At 39.7% G+C, this 12,612-nt stretch overlaps 1 protein-coding gene across 1 annotated transcript; it reads left to right on the top strand.

Moving 5' to 3' along the window:
* The first annotated feature begins 202 nt into the window (after window positions 1-202).
* TUSC1 (tumor suppressor candidate 1) lies at window positions 203-1,456 on the top strand. The gene has a single exon (XM_085042611.1). It carries the CDS (start codon window positions 218-220, stop codon window positions 785-787), a length of 570 nt encoding a protein of 189 aa, XP_084898737.1. The 5' UTR covers window positions 203-217; the 3' UTR covers window positions 788-1,456.
* The last annotated feature ends 11,156 nt before the right edge of the window (window positions 1,457-12,612 follow it).

Here is a 12,612-nt window from a genome sequence, read left to right as displayed (position 1 = left end):
GCAGCAGCGCCCCGGCCGTCGGTGGTGCGTGAGGCGCTGCTGGGCGCGGCCCCCCGCGGCCCCGCCCCCTGCCGGCCGCCCGCGCTCCCTGCAGGGCACGCAGCGGGCCGCCCCGCCCGGCCCCGCCCCCGGCCCGGCCCCGCCCTCATTTGCATGGACCGGGAGCCCTCCCTCGGCTCGCGGCGGCTGCGGGCGCGCGGCGGCGGGCGCGGCACGGATGAGGCGCATGCGCGGAGTGGGCGGGCGCTGGGACGGCGGGCGCTGGGACGGCCGCGCGGCGCGGGGGGTGCGGGCGGCGCTCGGTGCCGCCGCCGGGAGCGGCCGGGCCGCGGAGGCGGCCGAGGCGGGCGGCGGCTGGCGGGGCGAGTCGCGGGGCTCGCCGCAGCAGCTGGCGGAGCGGTACGCGGACCTGGCGGCCAGCCACAGCGAGGCGCTGCGGCAGCGGGAGGAGCACGAGTGGCACAACGCGCGGCTGCGCAAGGAGAACGCGCGGCTGCGGCTGGAGAACCGCCGCCTGCGCCGCGAGAACCGCAGCCTCTTCCGAGAAACCCTGCTGGACCCCGGCCCCGTCCAGCCCCCCGCCGACCCGGGCGAGGAGGCGGAGGCCCTGCGCGCCCAGCTGGGGCAGCTGCAGGAGAAGCACCGCCGGGCCTTACGGCACCTCCGGCGCTGCCGGGCCGCCGGCGGGCCCGAAGCCTCGGGCGCCGCGGACGGCGAGCTGGACGAGCTGCTGCTGGAGGAGGACGAGCAGCTGCTGGTTAACCAGAGCCTCGTGCCGGCCGTGTAGGCGGCCCCGGCGGAGGGGCGGTGCCGGGCGGCGCTGCGGGCCCTCCCCGCCGCGGGTAGGGGCGGACACCCCGTCTGCTGCCGCGCTGACCCCCCTGCGGCACGGGGTGCTCCGCTCCTCTCCGCGGTGGAAGCGGGCCCCTCCCACGGGAAGGGGTGGAGGAGGAGCTGGGGTTTTTTAATCGCTTTCCCAGATGTATACCCAGGTGGCATTGAACGTCATCAAGGAGAACCAGGTTCATGTGGGAAAGCGACGCTTGGAAGATGAAATGAGTGCCTCAAAGCGGCTGTTGTCATGGAGAAAAGAACCGCGGTGAATAGAAGAGTTGATCTCGTGTCATCCCACGGCATTGAACTGTGCTTCTTTTGGGGACCAGCTGTGGATCCGCTAATTTTCTCTTGAATTAGCGACCATCATGTAGGCTTCAAGAGCCATGGAGACTTGACTAGTTCTTAGCAGTTGGTGTATGTTAGGCAGAGGAGTGAAATTTTTTGTCAGTACTCCACTAAAAGTTCGTGATCATTTGAACTATGAATTACCTTGGACACTTAACTGCGGAACACTTTGTATTTTTGATGATGGACTTAGTTCATCATCACATGAATACTGATTTGAATTTCACATTTTCACACAAAACCGGAGCTAATAAAAAAATAATGATGCACCAAATGGTTGTCTTAAGTGTGAATTTTTAACAGGGAGTTTTTTTTAAATTGTAGGTGAAGTACCTTTCAGGCCATTGCAATGTGCCTTCCCAAAGCCCAAAGAATTTTTTTTTTTACTGTACCTTCCTAATTATCTACTGCTTGGAAGCGAATTAGCTATTTTTCAGATCTGTATTCTGATAGAAAAATTGCTGGTTGAAATAAACCATTTTAAAGAACTGGGGCAGAGGTTGGTTTTGTAATATTTCCTCTTTTTTTTTTTTTTAATGTCATCTAAAGAGTGTCTGATGCCTTCAGGTTTGAGATTGGTTTCTTAAAGCTTTAAAAGCCAAGATCTATTTCAGCTCAGGTTAAAACTAATGTGAAAAGGTGAAATTCCATAATTTTCTATAAGTGTCTTTGAGAATATAAGTGCTGGATAGAGCCATTTCTTCACATAATGTCAGCATAACCCTTTAATCATAAAATTACTGTAGTGCTTGTTAAGTATGTGGATCTGCAGCCTCAAGTATGTTCTCAAGATGGCAAAACAATTTGGCACAGTACAGTCAGTATCTTCTTAATGAAAAAGTGTGGGTAGTTGTCCCTGCTTGTGTTTGTTTTATAAACTTAAGTATTCTCAAAAATACTTGTTCAATGCTCAAGAGCTACAGTACCTACAATACCATCCGTATTGTCTTGCTTTAATAGCAGTTTCCAGGAAAGTATGAATATCAAGCGAAGAATCTGTTGATAGGTCAAGACAGGACTCTATTAAAAAGATACAATGCTAGAAACGCCTGTCATTCATCCTTTTCAAAAGTTACAGGTATTGGCATATACAAAAGGGGATTCTTCACTTTTCTGATAGAATATGCAATTCTTTTTAACTAAACTTCTGTGGCACTTGCATTAAATGAAATTGTTTTGTAAGAGTACTAAGTTCTGTGGAAGCTTGTATAAAGAATTCTTATGAGTATATATGTATGTGTGTGTCTTGACACATAAATTATAAAACAAAGCTGCAGATTACAGAGGGGAAAAAGTTTCACTAAGATTAAAATTAATATGAAAAGCCAGAGAAAAGAGTATTTCCTCAAATCACTGCTTCTGCATGGACTGCAGTAAATAATCCCTTGATTCAGTGAAGCTGCAAAAGTTTCATTTAACTATTTGACCAGTTATCTGATACTATTATTGTGAGTTTGCTTTTGAGAACAAAGTGCAAATTTAGGAAAGGCCTTCAGTGAGATGGTGCAAAGAGTAGTACTTCACTATAGTGTCCCCCAGGTAATGGTTTCCTGGTGGTGGCTTTCCTTTGTAACACACTTGCGTGATCCTTGTCTACAGGAAGTTACATATACTGAGACTTACAGGAAAAGTAAATATCCTCTGGGATATAATTGTTCAAGCGTCACATCTGGATTTAGTTCTAACAGTTAGTAGCTTGGTATCACAGGCACTTCAGCTAAAACTCTTTTAAGTTGATGGCTGGTAGAAAACAGAGTTTGGAATTGCCTGACACACTACAGCATCTATACATGTGAAGTGCTGGGAGAAATACTGCAGCTGTAGGAAGACTTTATACCTTACTCTACTTTTGGTTAAGGTCTGTTTTATTTTCTGTTCTGCTTTCTCTCTAATAAGCAGTCAAATCTTGGAGGTCGAGACCTCACATCTTACTCTCAAATTTTGTCTTTCATTCTCTTTATCACCTTCTGGACAAGGATAAGTATTTGTCCATTTGTTTTGTTTTGGTTCAGTTCTTGTGTAGTGTCTCCATGTTTCAGTGTCTTGCAGTGCTAAGCCTTTCTTCCTCTGGCCTGAGGGAATGCTGCTTCCCTGGGTTTGGAAAGCAGTGCTTTAGAGAACAAAATTTGAACAAAATATACTGACAAACCAGAATACAGAACTATGCTGTCCCGTTGTCCTTTTTTTAAATCATTTCAGTTCTTTGCTTCAAAATAATGTCAGTTGTTGAAATAATGGGAAAACGATACTGCTCAGTTTCAAAACTGTGAATTTGAAAATCATTGTTTTTTTCATGGTTTTGATTTTAGGTTTTAAGTATCTGTCTCTGCATATTTACCTGAACAAAGGAAAACAAACCTGTTTTTTTTTTTGTTTTGGTAACAACAAATTTCCAAATACATGTGGATTATTTTCCTGTTTAAAATGTTTTTGCTTATAATTAACTTTTAGTGCATAGTATTTTATTTTACGTTGAATTAGAGTTGTATAAGGGAGTGATTTTGTATACAGTAAGTTTTTTTATTAGAGAATGGATTGAATTCAGATTTGGGTTTGGGGGTTTTGTTTAGTATTGTTTGTTTCTTTCCACACCCAAATACATAGAAATGTAACAATTTATAAAATTAATAAAAGGCAATAATACCTTCCCATTACTTTGCAGTGTTTAGAATATCAGTACATATTCTCTTTACTTTCTTTGACATATATAAATTCATAGAAACAAACAGAAGCAAAATAACTACAACAAAATTACTTTCTTTTGTTTCTTAAGGAAATGTTCGGTCTTAGCTGAAGAATTTTCCTTACCCTTCTGTCCTGTGCATTGTGTTAAGAAGTTATGATGAACTGTATATTAAAAAGAAAGGTATATGTATGGAAGTTAAAATGCATCTTCTGGGGCCATGTGTGAATTTGATGACAATTGCTTTAAAAATGTATATGAAGAGACTGGCTCAGTGTCAGTGCTATATTTCATATACATTCTATTGCTCTTTGGAGACTTAATTTTAGTTTCACTAAATATTGCCTTCTGAAGGAGTCCTTTGTCCACTGTGCTCATCTCCTTGAATGTGCTAGGGCATTGTGGTGCTATAGCTGCCCACAGATAATAATAAAATAAATTAAATGTATTTATATGATAAACGAACACCATTCAAAATAGTTTAATTTGGCTACTTTCCTACCAAGGCAGTCATCTAATACTCTTCCATCTATTTCACTGTGTTTGGTATCCTCTTTTGTATTTTTTCAGTATCACCTTTTGTGCTTGTTCAGTGAAGATGTTTGCAAGATGTATAGAAAACCTCTGTTCCAAAGTTGTAAATGAGTTAAAATAGTGGTTTAAACCTGAATTTTTAGTGTTCACAAATCAATAAGGTCATGTGTATTTTTAAGTGGTAACTCGTATCTGCATTGTAATAATGGGAAGTTGAGGTGTAGGTGCCCTTGAAACACTGTTCTCTAAAATATCCAAATTGCATTTACTGCCACATCCCTTTGAAAATAAAACCCTGTATCATTCAGAGAATAATAGCAGGATCTGATTATACAGCTCTTTTTTAAAAAAGCTTGCAACTAGTATTATTTCATGACTCTCAAGGCCAGTTGTTTCCTCTGTGCTGCCAACAGTCTTTGTGCAGTCAGAATGTAGTTGTAGAAGAAAAGAAGATAAAAGGCATTGCATTTAGAGGACATAAAGAGGCTGATTTAGATGCAGCTTTATAGGAGGGAGTACGGTATAAATCTGGGAAGATGGCAAATTGGTTACATAATCCAGAGAAAGAGCATTTTAAGGGAGAGAATTACTTTGGGAAGATGTGACCATCAAACAACAGTTAATGGAATTATATTCATATATGTTAATGCATTTTTAATGAATAAAAATGTTGAATGCAAAGTTTGGATAAAGTAAAGATTAGCACTGAGGAAAAATTCGACTGTGTCATGCCCTGTCTTTGAAGTGAGGGCAAGCTTTGGAGAGCTGCTCTACAAACAATCCTTAGCCCCTGCTGAGATTATTAGCAGTGGTGCTCATTAAGGTTAATTTATTTCATGCGGAAATTTGTGAGGGCCAGAAGACTGAGTATCTCCATTGTATAAATGCTGCAGAATTTTCTGTGACCTCAGGTGCTTCTCATAGTTGTTTGCAATTCATCAGCTAGATTAGTAGAACTCTTAACCAACCTGTGCAGTATTGGTTCATAACAAAGGAATGAGGTACAATGAGCCAGCAGCATCCAGGTGCTGTTCTCTGACAAACTCGCTTCCAAGTGCCCTCCAAGTGCTGACCCAGCCTAATCCTGATTAATGTGTAAGTGCTCAGTGCATACCCAGAGGTAAGGTGGTTACAAAGTGATGACTGTCTACAGAAACTATATGGGCTACTAAAAGAACTGCGTTTGTGCATGAATTGTAAATACTTATCTGTGTCTGGCTTTCTTCTTCCTTATTAAGTTTGCAATAGTTTAATTCCATGATCAGAATCATGTCTCTGTGGGCATTCATTGATTGTTTCTTCCTGTTGAAGATAGTCAAACCATTCTGCTTAGGTATAGAAAGCCTCAATCCCAGCTGAGGCGTTTATGTCCTATAATTTTGAATTTTATTGCTTTTCCTTCAGAAGTAATAGATTTTTTTTTTTAATTAACAAAAATTTGACCTTGCTTTGACACTTTGAGGGAATTTTGCTGCACTGCAGTGGTATAGAAGAAATGTTTCAAGGTGGAATGATTTAAAATCATGTAAAATCATTTAAAATCAGAGGATTGTACTTGACATGTTTTCCCAAAGACTTTGTAAGTCATAAGTAAAATGCAAAAAAAGCAGAAGTTTTCAAAGAAATCCGATGGAAAATTTTGGTTTTCTTTGGGTTTAACTTTTTTTAGTGATGCAACAACTATCACTTCAACAACAGTTAAATATTTTATTATTCAGCATGGTAAATGTGACTGGATCTACTGTAGGGCTCAGGCACATAAAATCTAAAATAAGGCACTAAAAACACCACTGATGCTCAGAAAATTAAATATGTTTTTTTATTAGCTAAAGCAGTCGCAGAAGGCTCTCTTCATTTGTCAAAGAAAGGTTTTGCCTATTTTACAAGTCTCTGTTTGTTGTGAAAGAAAGAGCAGGAAAACCAGTGTAAAAGTCAGATTTGACCCCAAGTCCTTGGGTCTCATATTCCAGTGCTGAAAAGGGTACTAGCAACTGGAGAAGTGTGCATGAAAAGCTGCTCATCCTGGATATGTGTAGATTTACTCGGCTAAATTGTAATAGTCTTTGGTTTGGGGGACATGTGGAGAGGGGATCTTCAGGTGTTGGTCAATATTGTTGCTAGCCTTGGTCTAGGTACCAGAAGAGCTTTTGTTTGTGTTCTGCCTGAAAGAGTTTTATTTCAGCTTTTCACTGAAGAAGCTTTTGTCCCCTCAGTGGATGTTTCTCCATCTCCTCAGTAGCTGCTGCTCAGTGCAAAATGAAGAATCTTTCAAGATCTATATCTGGCCACTTAAGAGACTGTAAGAGTGCCTATAAAAAGACTGAATATATCTGGTTAAAGAACAGATGGGAGGATTGCTGACCATATGGACAAGAAGCCCTTGTTGCGCTGAAGATTTCCATGTAAAAGATACTCAGACAAACGCTAGACTCCACAAAAATGGTAGAGGAAAAACTGTTGCAGTGGTATAGCAAAGTTGCATGCAAGCTCTTACAGGAGAGGGAGATGTGTTTATTTCCAAAAATTAAAGCAAAATTAGTTCTACTCATTCACATTTATGCTTTCATAAGGAAAAACTCATAAGGACTGAGATGCATGCATCTGGTAGTGTAGCCCCAAAACAAAACATATTTTCTGTCTCTTATCAGTCCTTACATGAATCCTTGGGTGAGACATGGGACAGAGAATACCACCTTACAAGTCTGCTTCTCCTGTGGGTTTAGGTTGGTTAGCATTTAGTAACTTTTTATACAGTTTTTGTGCCCTTTATGAGCTGGCTGTAAGCAGTGTTTCCATTCCACCCCAGTAAATTATCACGGCTTTGTTTTCTGGCTGAAGCATTCTGAGAAGTGCACACGGGTGTACGGTGGGGTCTCTGTGACCTGGTAGTGTAGATGCCATTCTTATTGCTCATGAGTAATTTGCTCCTTTTTCCCCCCACCCAGAGCCTTTTCCCCCTCCACCACACAGGACCATCTTGACTTTTGTGTTGCAGATCTCCAGAGCAGATTCTGATGTGCCCTGGTATGCTCTGCTTTTGATTGGATTGGATTGGCACAAAGAGTACTTTTCAACTGCATTCAGGACTGCATTTGAAGCTACATTAATGCCTGTTCTCAAATGCAGAGAACCAATGGATGCACTCATCTCTGAAACTACAATAACATGAGTTTTATTTCTGTACTTTGTACATTAAATTTTACCAGGAGCTTAAAGATTTCCCTTTCTGTATGCCAAGCAGCACTGTAATCTCAGAGAAACTGAGTATATCATTGTGTTAACCCATGCTTACTGCCAAATAGGATTGGAAGTCTTTATGTTTCCCCACATGTTAAGCTATTCTGAGCAGCTTGTTCAGTACCAGTTTCACAAAGCCGTTCTCAGGCATTTGACACAATATAAAATATAGGCAAGCTGCTGTTTTATTAAGAAAACAGAGCTGAAGAGTCTCACACAACTTAAAGCTGAGAGAGCTTGTTCAAGATGTGTCTTTGGTCCTTGGCATAAAGAAATTCCAATTCATTATCTCACTTTCTAAGAGCTTGCTTGGCTTTGACAGTGGGGAACTGTGTTTTGCTGAGACTTTTCTACACTACAGAGAAATTGAATGCAAGGTCTCTGAGATAGAAAGGAGGCATTTTGCTGATCTGCCTAAGTGATTAACTTCCTGTATAACAGAAGCCTCTGTTCTGTGGGAATAAGGGTGCTGGGCTCTCAGACTTTCCTACAGAGAATTACTGCACAGTGATTTCTAACGGTGCTACCTGTTAATTGATATATTAATTTCTGTATTTTCTTTTTTTCACCCTTCATAGTTCCTACCTTTAATTCCCTTTTAGCAATCCTATTTTAAAGTATGAAGATTTTCATCCATCATTTTTAATTGTAGGGAATTTTGAATTTTTTTTGCCCTTTAGAAATCCTAAGAAGAGAGGTTCACAACACAGGTCCAGTATGGAATCAGCTCTTAACTTTAAAAGATTTCCACATACTGTGTGGGTATTCTGAAAAAATAAAGGTGATTTTTAGGACAAGAGAGCTGTTACCCAAAGGGTGTTCACTGACAAAGCCAGCACACTGATTTTCTTAACATTATTCATAAATAGAGTCCTTACTATCACTACTGATTATTCAGAAAGAAAAGGAGAAATATGTTTTTATGAGGTTCTGATGTGGAATTTGAAAATCTGTAATTGTCTGTAAGGAAACAATTAGTCAAAATACTGCCATTGTGCATTCTTTGCAATAAAATGAAATGAAACAGAGACCAGGAAAGCTGCCAATTTTTCTGTGCAAAACCTTGTGGGTTAACGTGTATATGTATATATATAGCTTTAACACATGATAAAGTTTGACCATGAACACATGATCTTCAGTCTCTGCAATCACATTATGAACTTACCTAATGGTTTTTCTCTTTAGGCACAGGTATGAAAACTTTGTCCTTTTCATGCTGTCTTTTCAGTGACATGATTGTTTAGTACATTTATGCCATCTCAGACTTTTTTCACTATACGTTTCTTTTCAAAGCAGGAATTTTAATAATTTAGGTGGCAGCTGTCCAAGTAAGAAATTTCTTTTTAGCTACTAGCATAAATTTTGCTAAATGAAATTTGGGTCATGATGCAGCTTATTAGGAATCCCATTTGACTGAATCTATGAGCATTCTGTGGTTGCAAAGTTATGACAACTGCAAATTTCAGTGATGCTGGCTCACTAGAAAATTTGTCAGACATGCATTAATAATAATTTTCTGTGGAATGTTAAGTACCTTATACTATGCTTTTTGATTGAAATGGCTCTCAGACTTTCTGGAATACAAAAAGTATTAGAGAAAGTTATTTGTACAGCTGAATTTTTTGAAAAACAGTGTCATCTTATACTAATAAGGACGATAATGAAATAGCGTGGTTCAGTATAGCATCATTGATTGAGCTGAGTCATGACAATTAAAAGCAAGAATGAGGTAGGTTCAGTATGTCAGTTAAACACAGTTAACTAAGATGTTGCAGAGCAGTGGACATTTCTCCTTAGCTGCCTCATTGTTTTTCTGAGTAATCCTTGATTATTTGAAGAAAAAGGTTAAATACCATGTAGTGGAGCTATGCACCACTGCAGATTTGGAGACTGTACCATGTTTATAAGATCTGTAGGAGACAGCTTTTCACCTGCAAGTTCACAACTTTGCAACTTTTACCAGATAACTTAGTACATATTAGTTATAATAATCTGAGGAAAAATAGTGGAGGGTATTAGAGGGTGGGTAAGGGCTGTGTAGTTTCACAACTTTGCAAAAGTGGTGGGAGTACATGTATGTGTGTATGTGAATGTATACACATATATACTGCAATCTTTACAGAATTTTTTTATACAGCAATTTTTCTGAATACGTACCAAATACACACCAAATATTTTGATGCTGCTGCATCTTACTATTCTCTCTGTATGTCTTTCCTCTAGGCTCTCTCATTCCACTTCTATTTCAGTATGCTACAGATTTCAGAAACCAGGAGTAGGAGCACAGGCTTGTCTTCAGATTTCAATGAGGGTTATGATGGCAAAATGGGCCTCTCCTTCCACTCATCCCCGCTGGTTATCCCCAGTACTTGAAGCAAAGATCCAAAGGCATCCAGAAACAATGGTGGAGTCCAGATGAAACATTTCAAAGATGAGGGATTCTTTACCCTATGCTTCCCACCTGGAGATTCACTGAATGGTTATTTCCTTTGCCCTCACAGATGCTGGAGGTAGCACATTCTCATTTCAGTGTGATTTGATTAATTTTCTAGTGATTAAATTTTATTTAAGTCTTTATGTCTGTTGTCGTACTCTACTCAGCTCGAAATTTTTTTGCTTTTTTTTCTCATTTTTTTACTTCTTGCTGTGCACTTGTTGCTGACTATTGATTCTTTCAGATACTGCTAATGTTTTGGGAGACAGAGAAAAAATTATTTGTTCATACAGTGGTCTTTTGGAGGCCATCGTAAGTACTGATGTGAGAATAGCCAACAAAAGTTAACCCTTATTATACTGATAGTTTGTGTTTGTGTTGCAAAAGAATAATCACTAAAACAAATTCTATTTGCCCTAAAGCTTGGGATTAAAGGTGACAAAGCTGCATGAGCTTCATTTGCCTTAAATGTGTCATAAAGCTGGGAACTATAAAGAATGCAATTTATTAGTGTCTGGATAAGTCTTTCTATGTTACAGCAGAAAAGTGGAGACCAGGTTGCCCAGATAACAGGTTATCAGTAATCTATTTTTGTGCTAGGTTTCAAGTTTCAATTAACCTTTAAGAATTATGAAATAAAATATGTAAAATACTTTACAAATTCTACACATTGATGGATGAAATTTCCCTGCACTTAGAATCTGTATTCAGCTATAAAATTGATGTTCACTGCTGCCAATCCTTTCAGACAGACATTCCTCATTCTGTTGCCAATTTCATTCCTTGATGAAAAATAGTCCTTAAATATTCCCTAAGTGAAGATTTGTTGCTATCGTGGAAACATGGTATTCCTTTCCCAGCTGTGGTAGTCTGGCCTTACCCAAGAAACTGAAATGTATGCATCCTTAATATTAAAATGTAGTTTTTCTTGGGCCTGCTAAGTGATGTATCTCATCAGGTCCCAAGGACTTGTGAACCTTCAGGTTTCTCAGCTGGGCTTGAGTCTGCTCCTCTTCTACAGCAGGTCATCCTGCATTCTCCTAGTCTCTGCCTTTGCCTTCAGCAAATTAATAAATCTACCCTATGAGTGTAGGGGCTCTTTATAAATTTGTTCTGCTAAAATTGTGACTGGCATTACTGGTTAAGGGAAGAAGGGCAGTCATGATGGAACAATAATTCAGTAAAATACTGATACCTAACACTCAAGAATGTAAGAGATAGTCTGTGTTCCTGACTTTGGTGAGAAGTTCTGTTGGTATTTCTATGAAAAATCAGTGCAATCTTAACTAAAGCAAATATAAAGCAAGGTAACAGTTCTGCATTTTGTCAGTTAGGAATCCTTAATCTTTTGTGTTTTCCATAAAGAACAGTTTTTTTACTTTTCTGCATAAAAATAAATAAACATCTTCTAATAAATAGCTCTATCTTAACAGATTTGGAAAAAATTTGCCTGAAAATCTCACTTCCTCAGTTCTACAGAAAATATGGTTTTATTTTGCTCTGTAAATAAAAACACCTAATCATTATTCAAATGCTGGTCACGTTTTAGCATCATGGAAGTGAGATTGGATTTATAATGAAACACATCTTCATGGTATGTCTTACAAGTGAAACATCTGTCTGCACAGATGCAATAATAATGTTTTTCTCGTTATATTATTTCACTGAACTGAGGTCTACCTTGCAAGAACATGACAATAAAGTCAATCTGAAATAGTACTTTCTAGAGCTTAGTAGGAAATGAGTTTGGGAAAAATTATAAAAGATCATCAAATTCAGTGTGGTAGTTCTTCCATGATACTTGATCAACTTCTAGCTGTCAGTGTCTCAGAGAGTTTCGAGGTGATTGTAGAGAACGGGTAAAGTTATATTGATGGGATAGAAAAATGCACAGTGCAGGAAAAAAATGAAGTCATGGAGGAAACAGAAGGTAAAAGTAAGTCATAACTTGTTGAATCATTTGCATCACAAACTGGAAAGGAACTAGTGAAATTACAGACTAGGGCTTGAGGAGGATGTTCTGGTAAGAAGAGAGAATGAGCACAAAGGAGTAGGCAAATTCAAAAATGCAAGCAGTATTAAAATGTAAAATTTTACAAGTGGTGAAAAATTGTGAGACAGGGTAACATCTTGAAGGAAAGTTAGTGGGGAAAGCTTCAAGACACATATTTTTGTTCCTATTAAGTAAATGAGAGTGCTATAAGGTGATAAAGAAAAAAAATCCCAAGGTGTGTAAAATGACCCATTTGACTGAGACATTGAGGCATTATCATCTTACTGGTTCTGCAATGCTGCTAAAGGGGCTCTTTGTGATCAGAGCTGGAGACAAATATGCTGAAATCTGAATATGTAGGCCGATAACCTTAATAAATAACTTCTACCAGGCACAGTTCTATGGAAGTCAGCAGAGATAACTGTGGTGTGAAGGTCTATGTTATGTAATGATAATGCAGTCTGGTTTACTAATCTGAAAAACTTCTGGTGACAGGAGCAGAACACCCAAATCAGTATGGAACTGAGTATTGTTACCGAGAAATTCAGT

This window comes from Lichenostomus cassidix, chromosome Z, assembly GCF_008360975.1.
Source record: "Lichenostomus cassidix isolate B80296 chromosome Z, HeHo_3.0, whole genome shotgun sequence".
Taxonomy (NCBI): domain Eukaryota; kingdom Metazoa; phylum Chordata; class Aves; order Passeriformes; family Meliphagidae; genus Lichenostomus; species Lichenostomus cassidix.
Note: the sequence above shows the minus strand (reverse complement) of the source record. Positions and strands in the feature narration are given on the sequence as shown.

Bases quoted from the DNA above. Each gene is read 5' to 3' on its own strand.
- TUSC1 (XM_085042611.1), top strand. From the start codon at position 218: ATGAGGCGCATGCGCGGAGTGGGCGGGCGCTGGGACGGCGGGCGCTGG.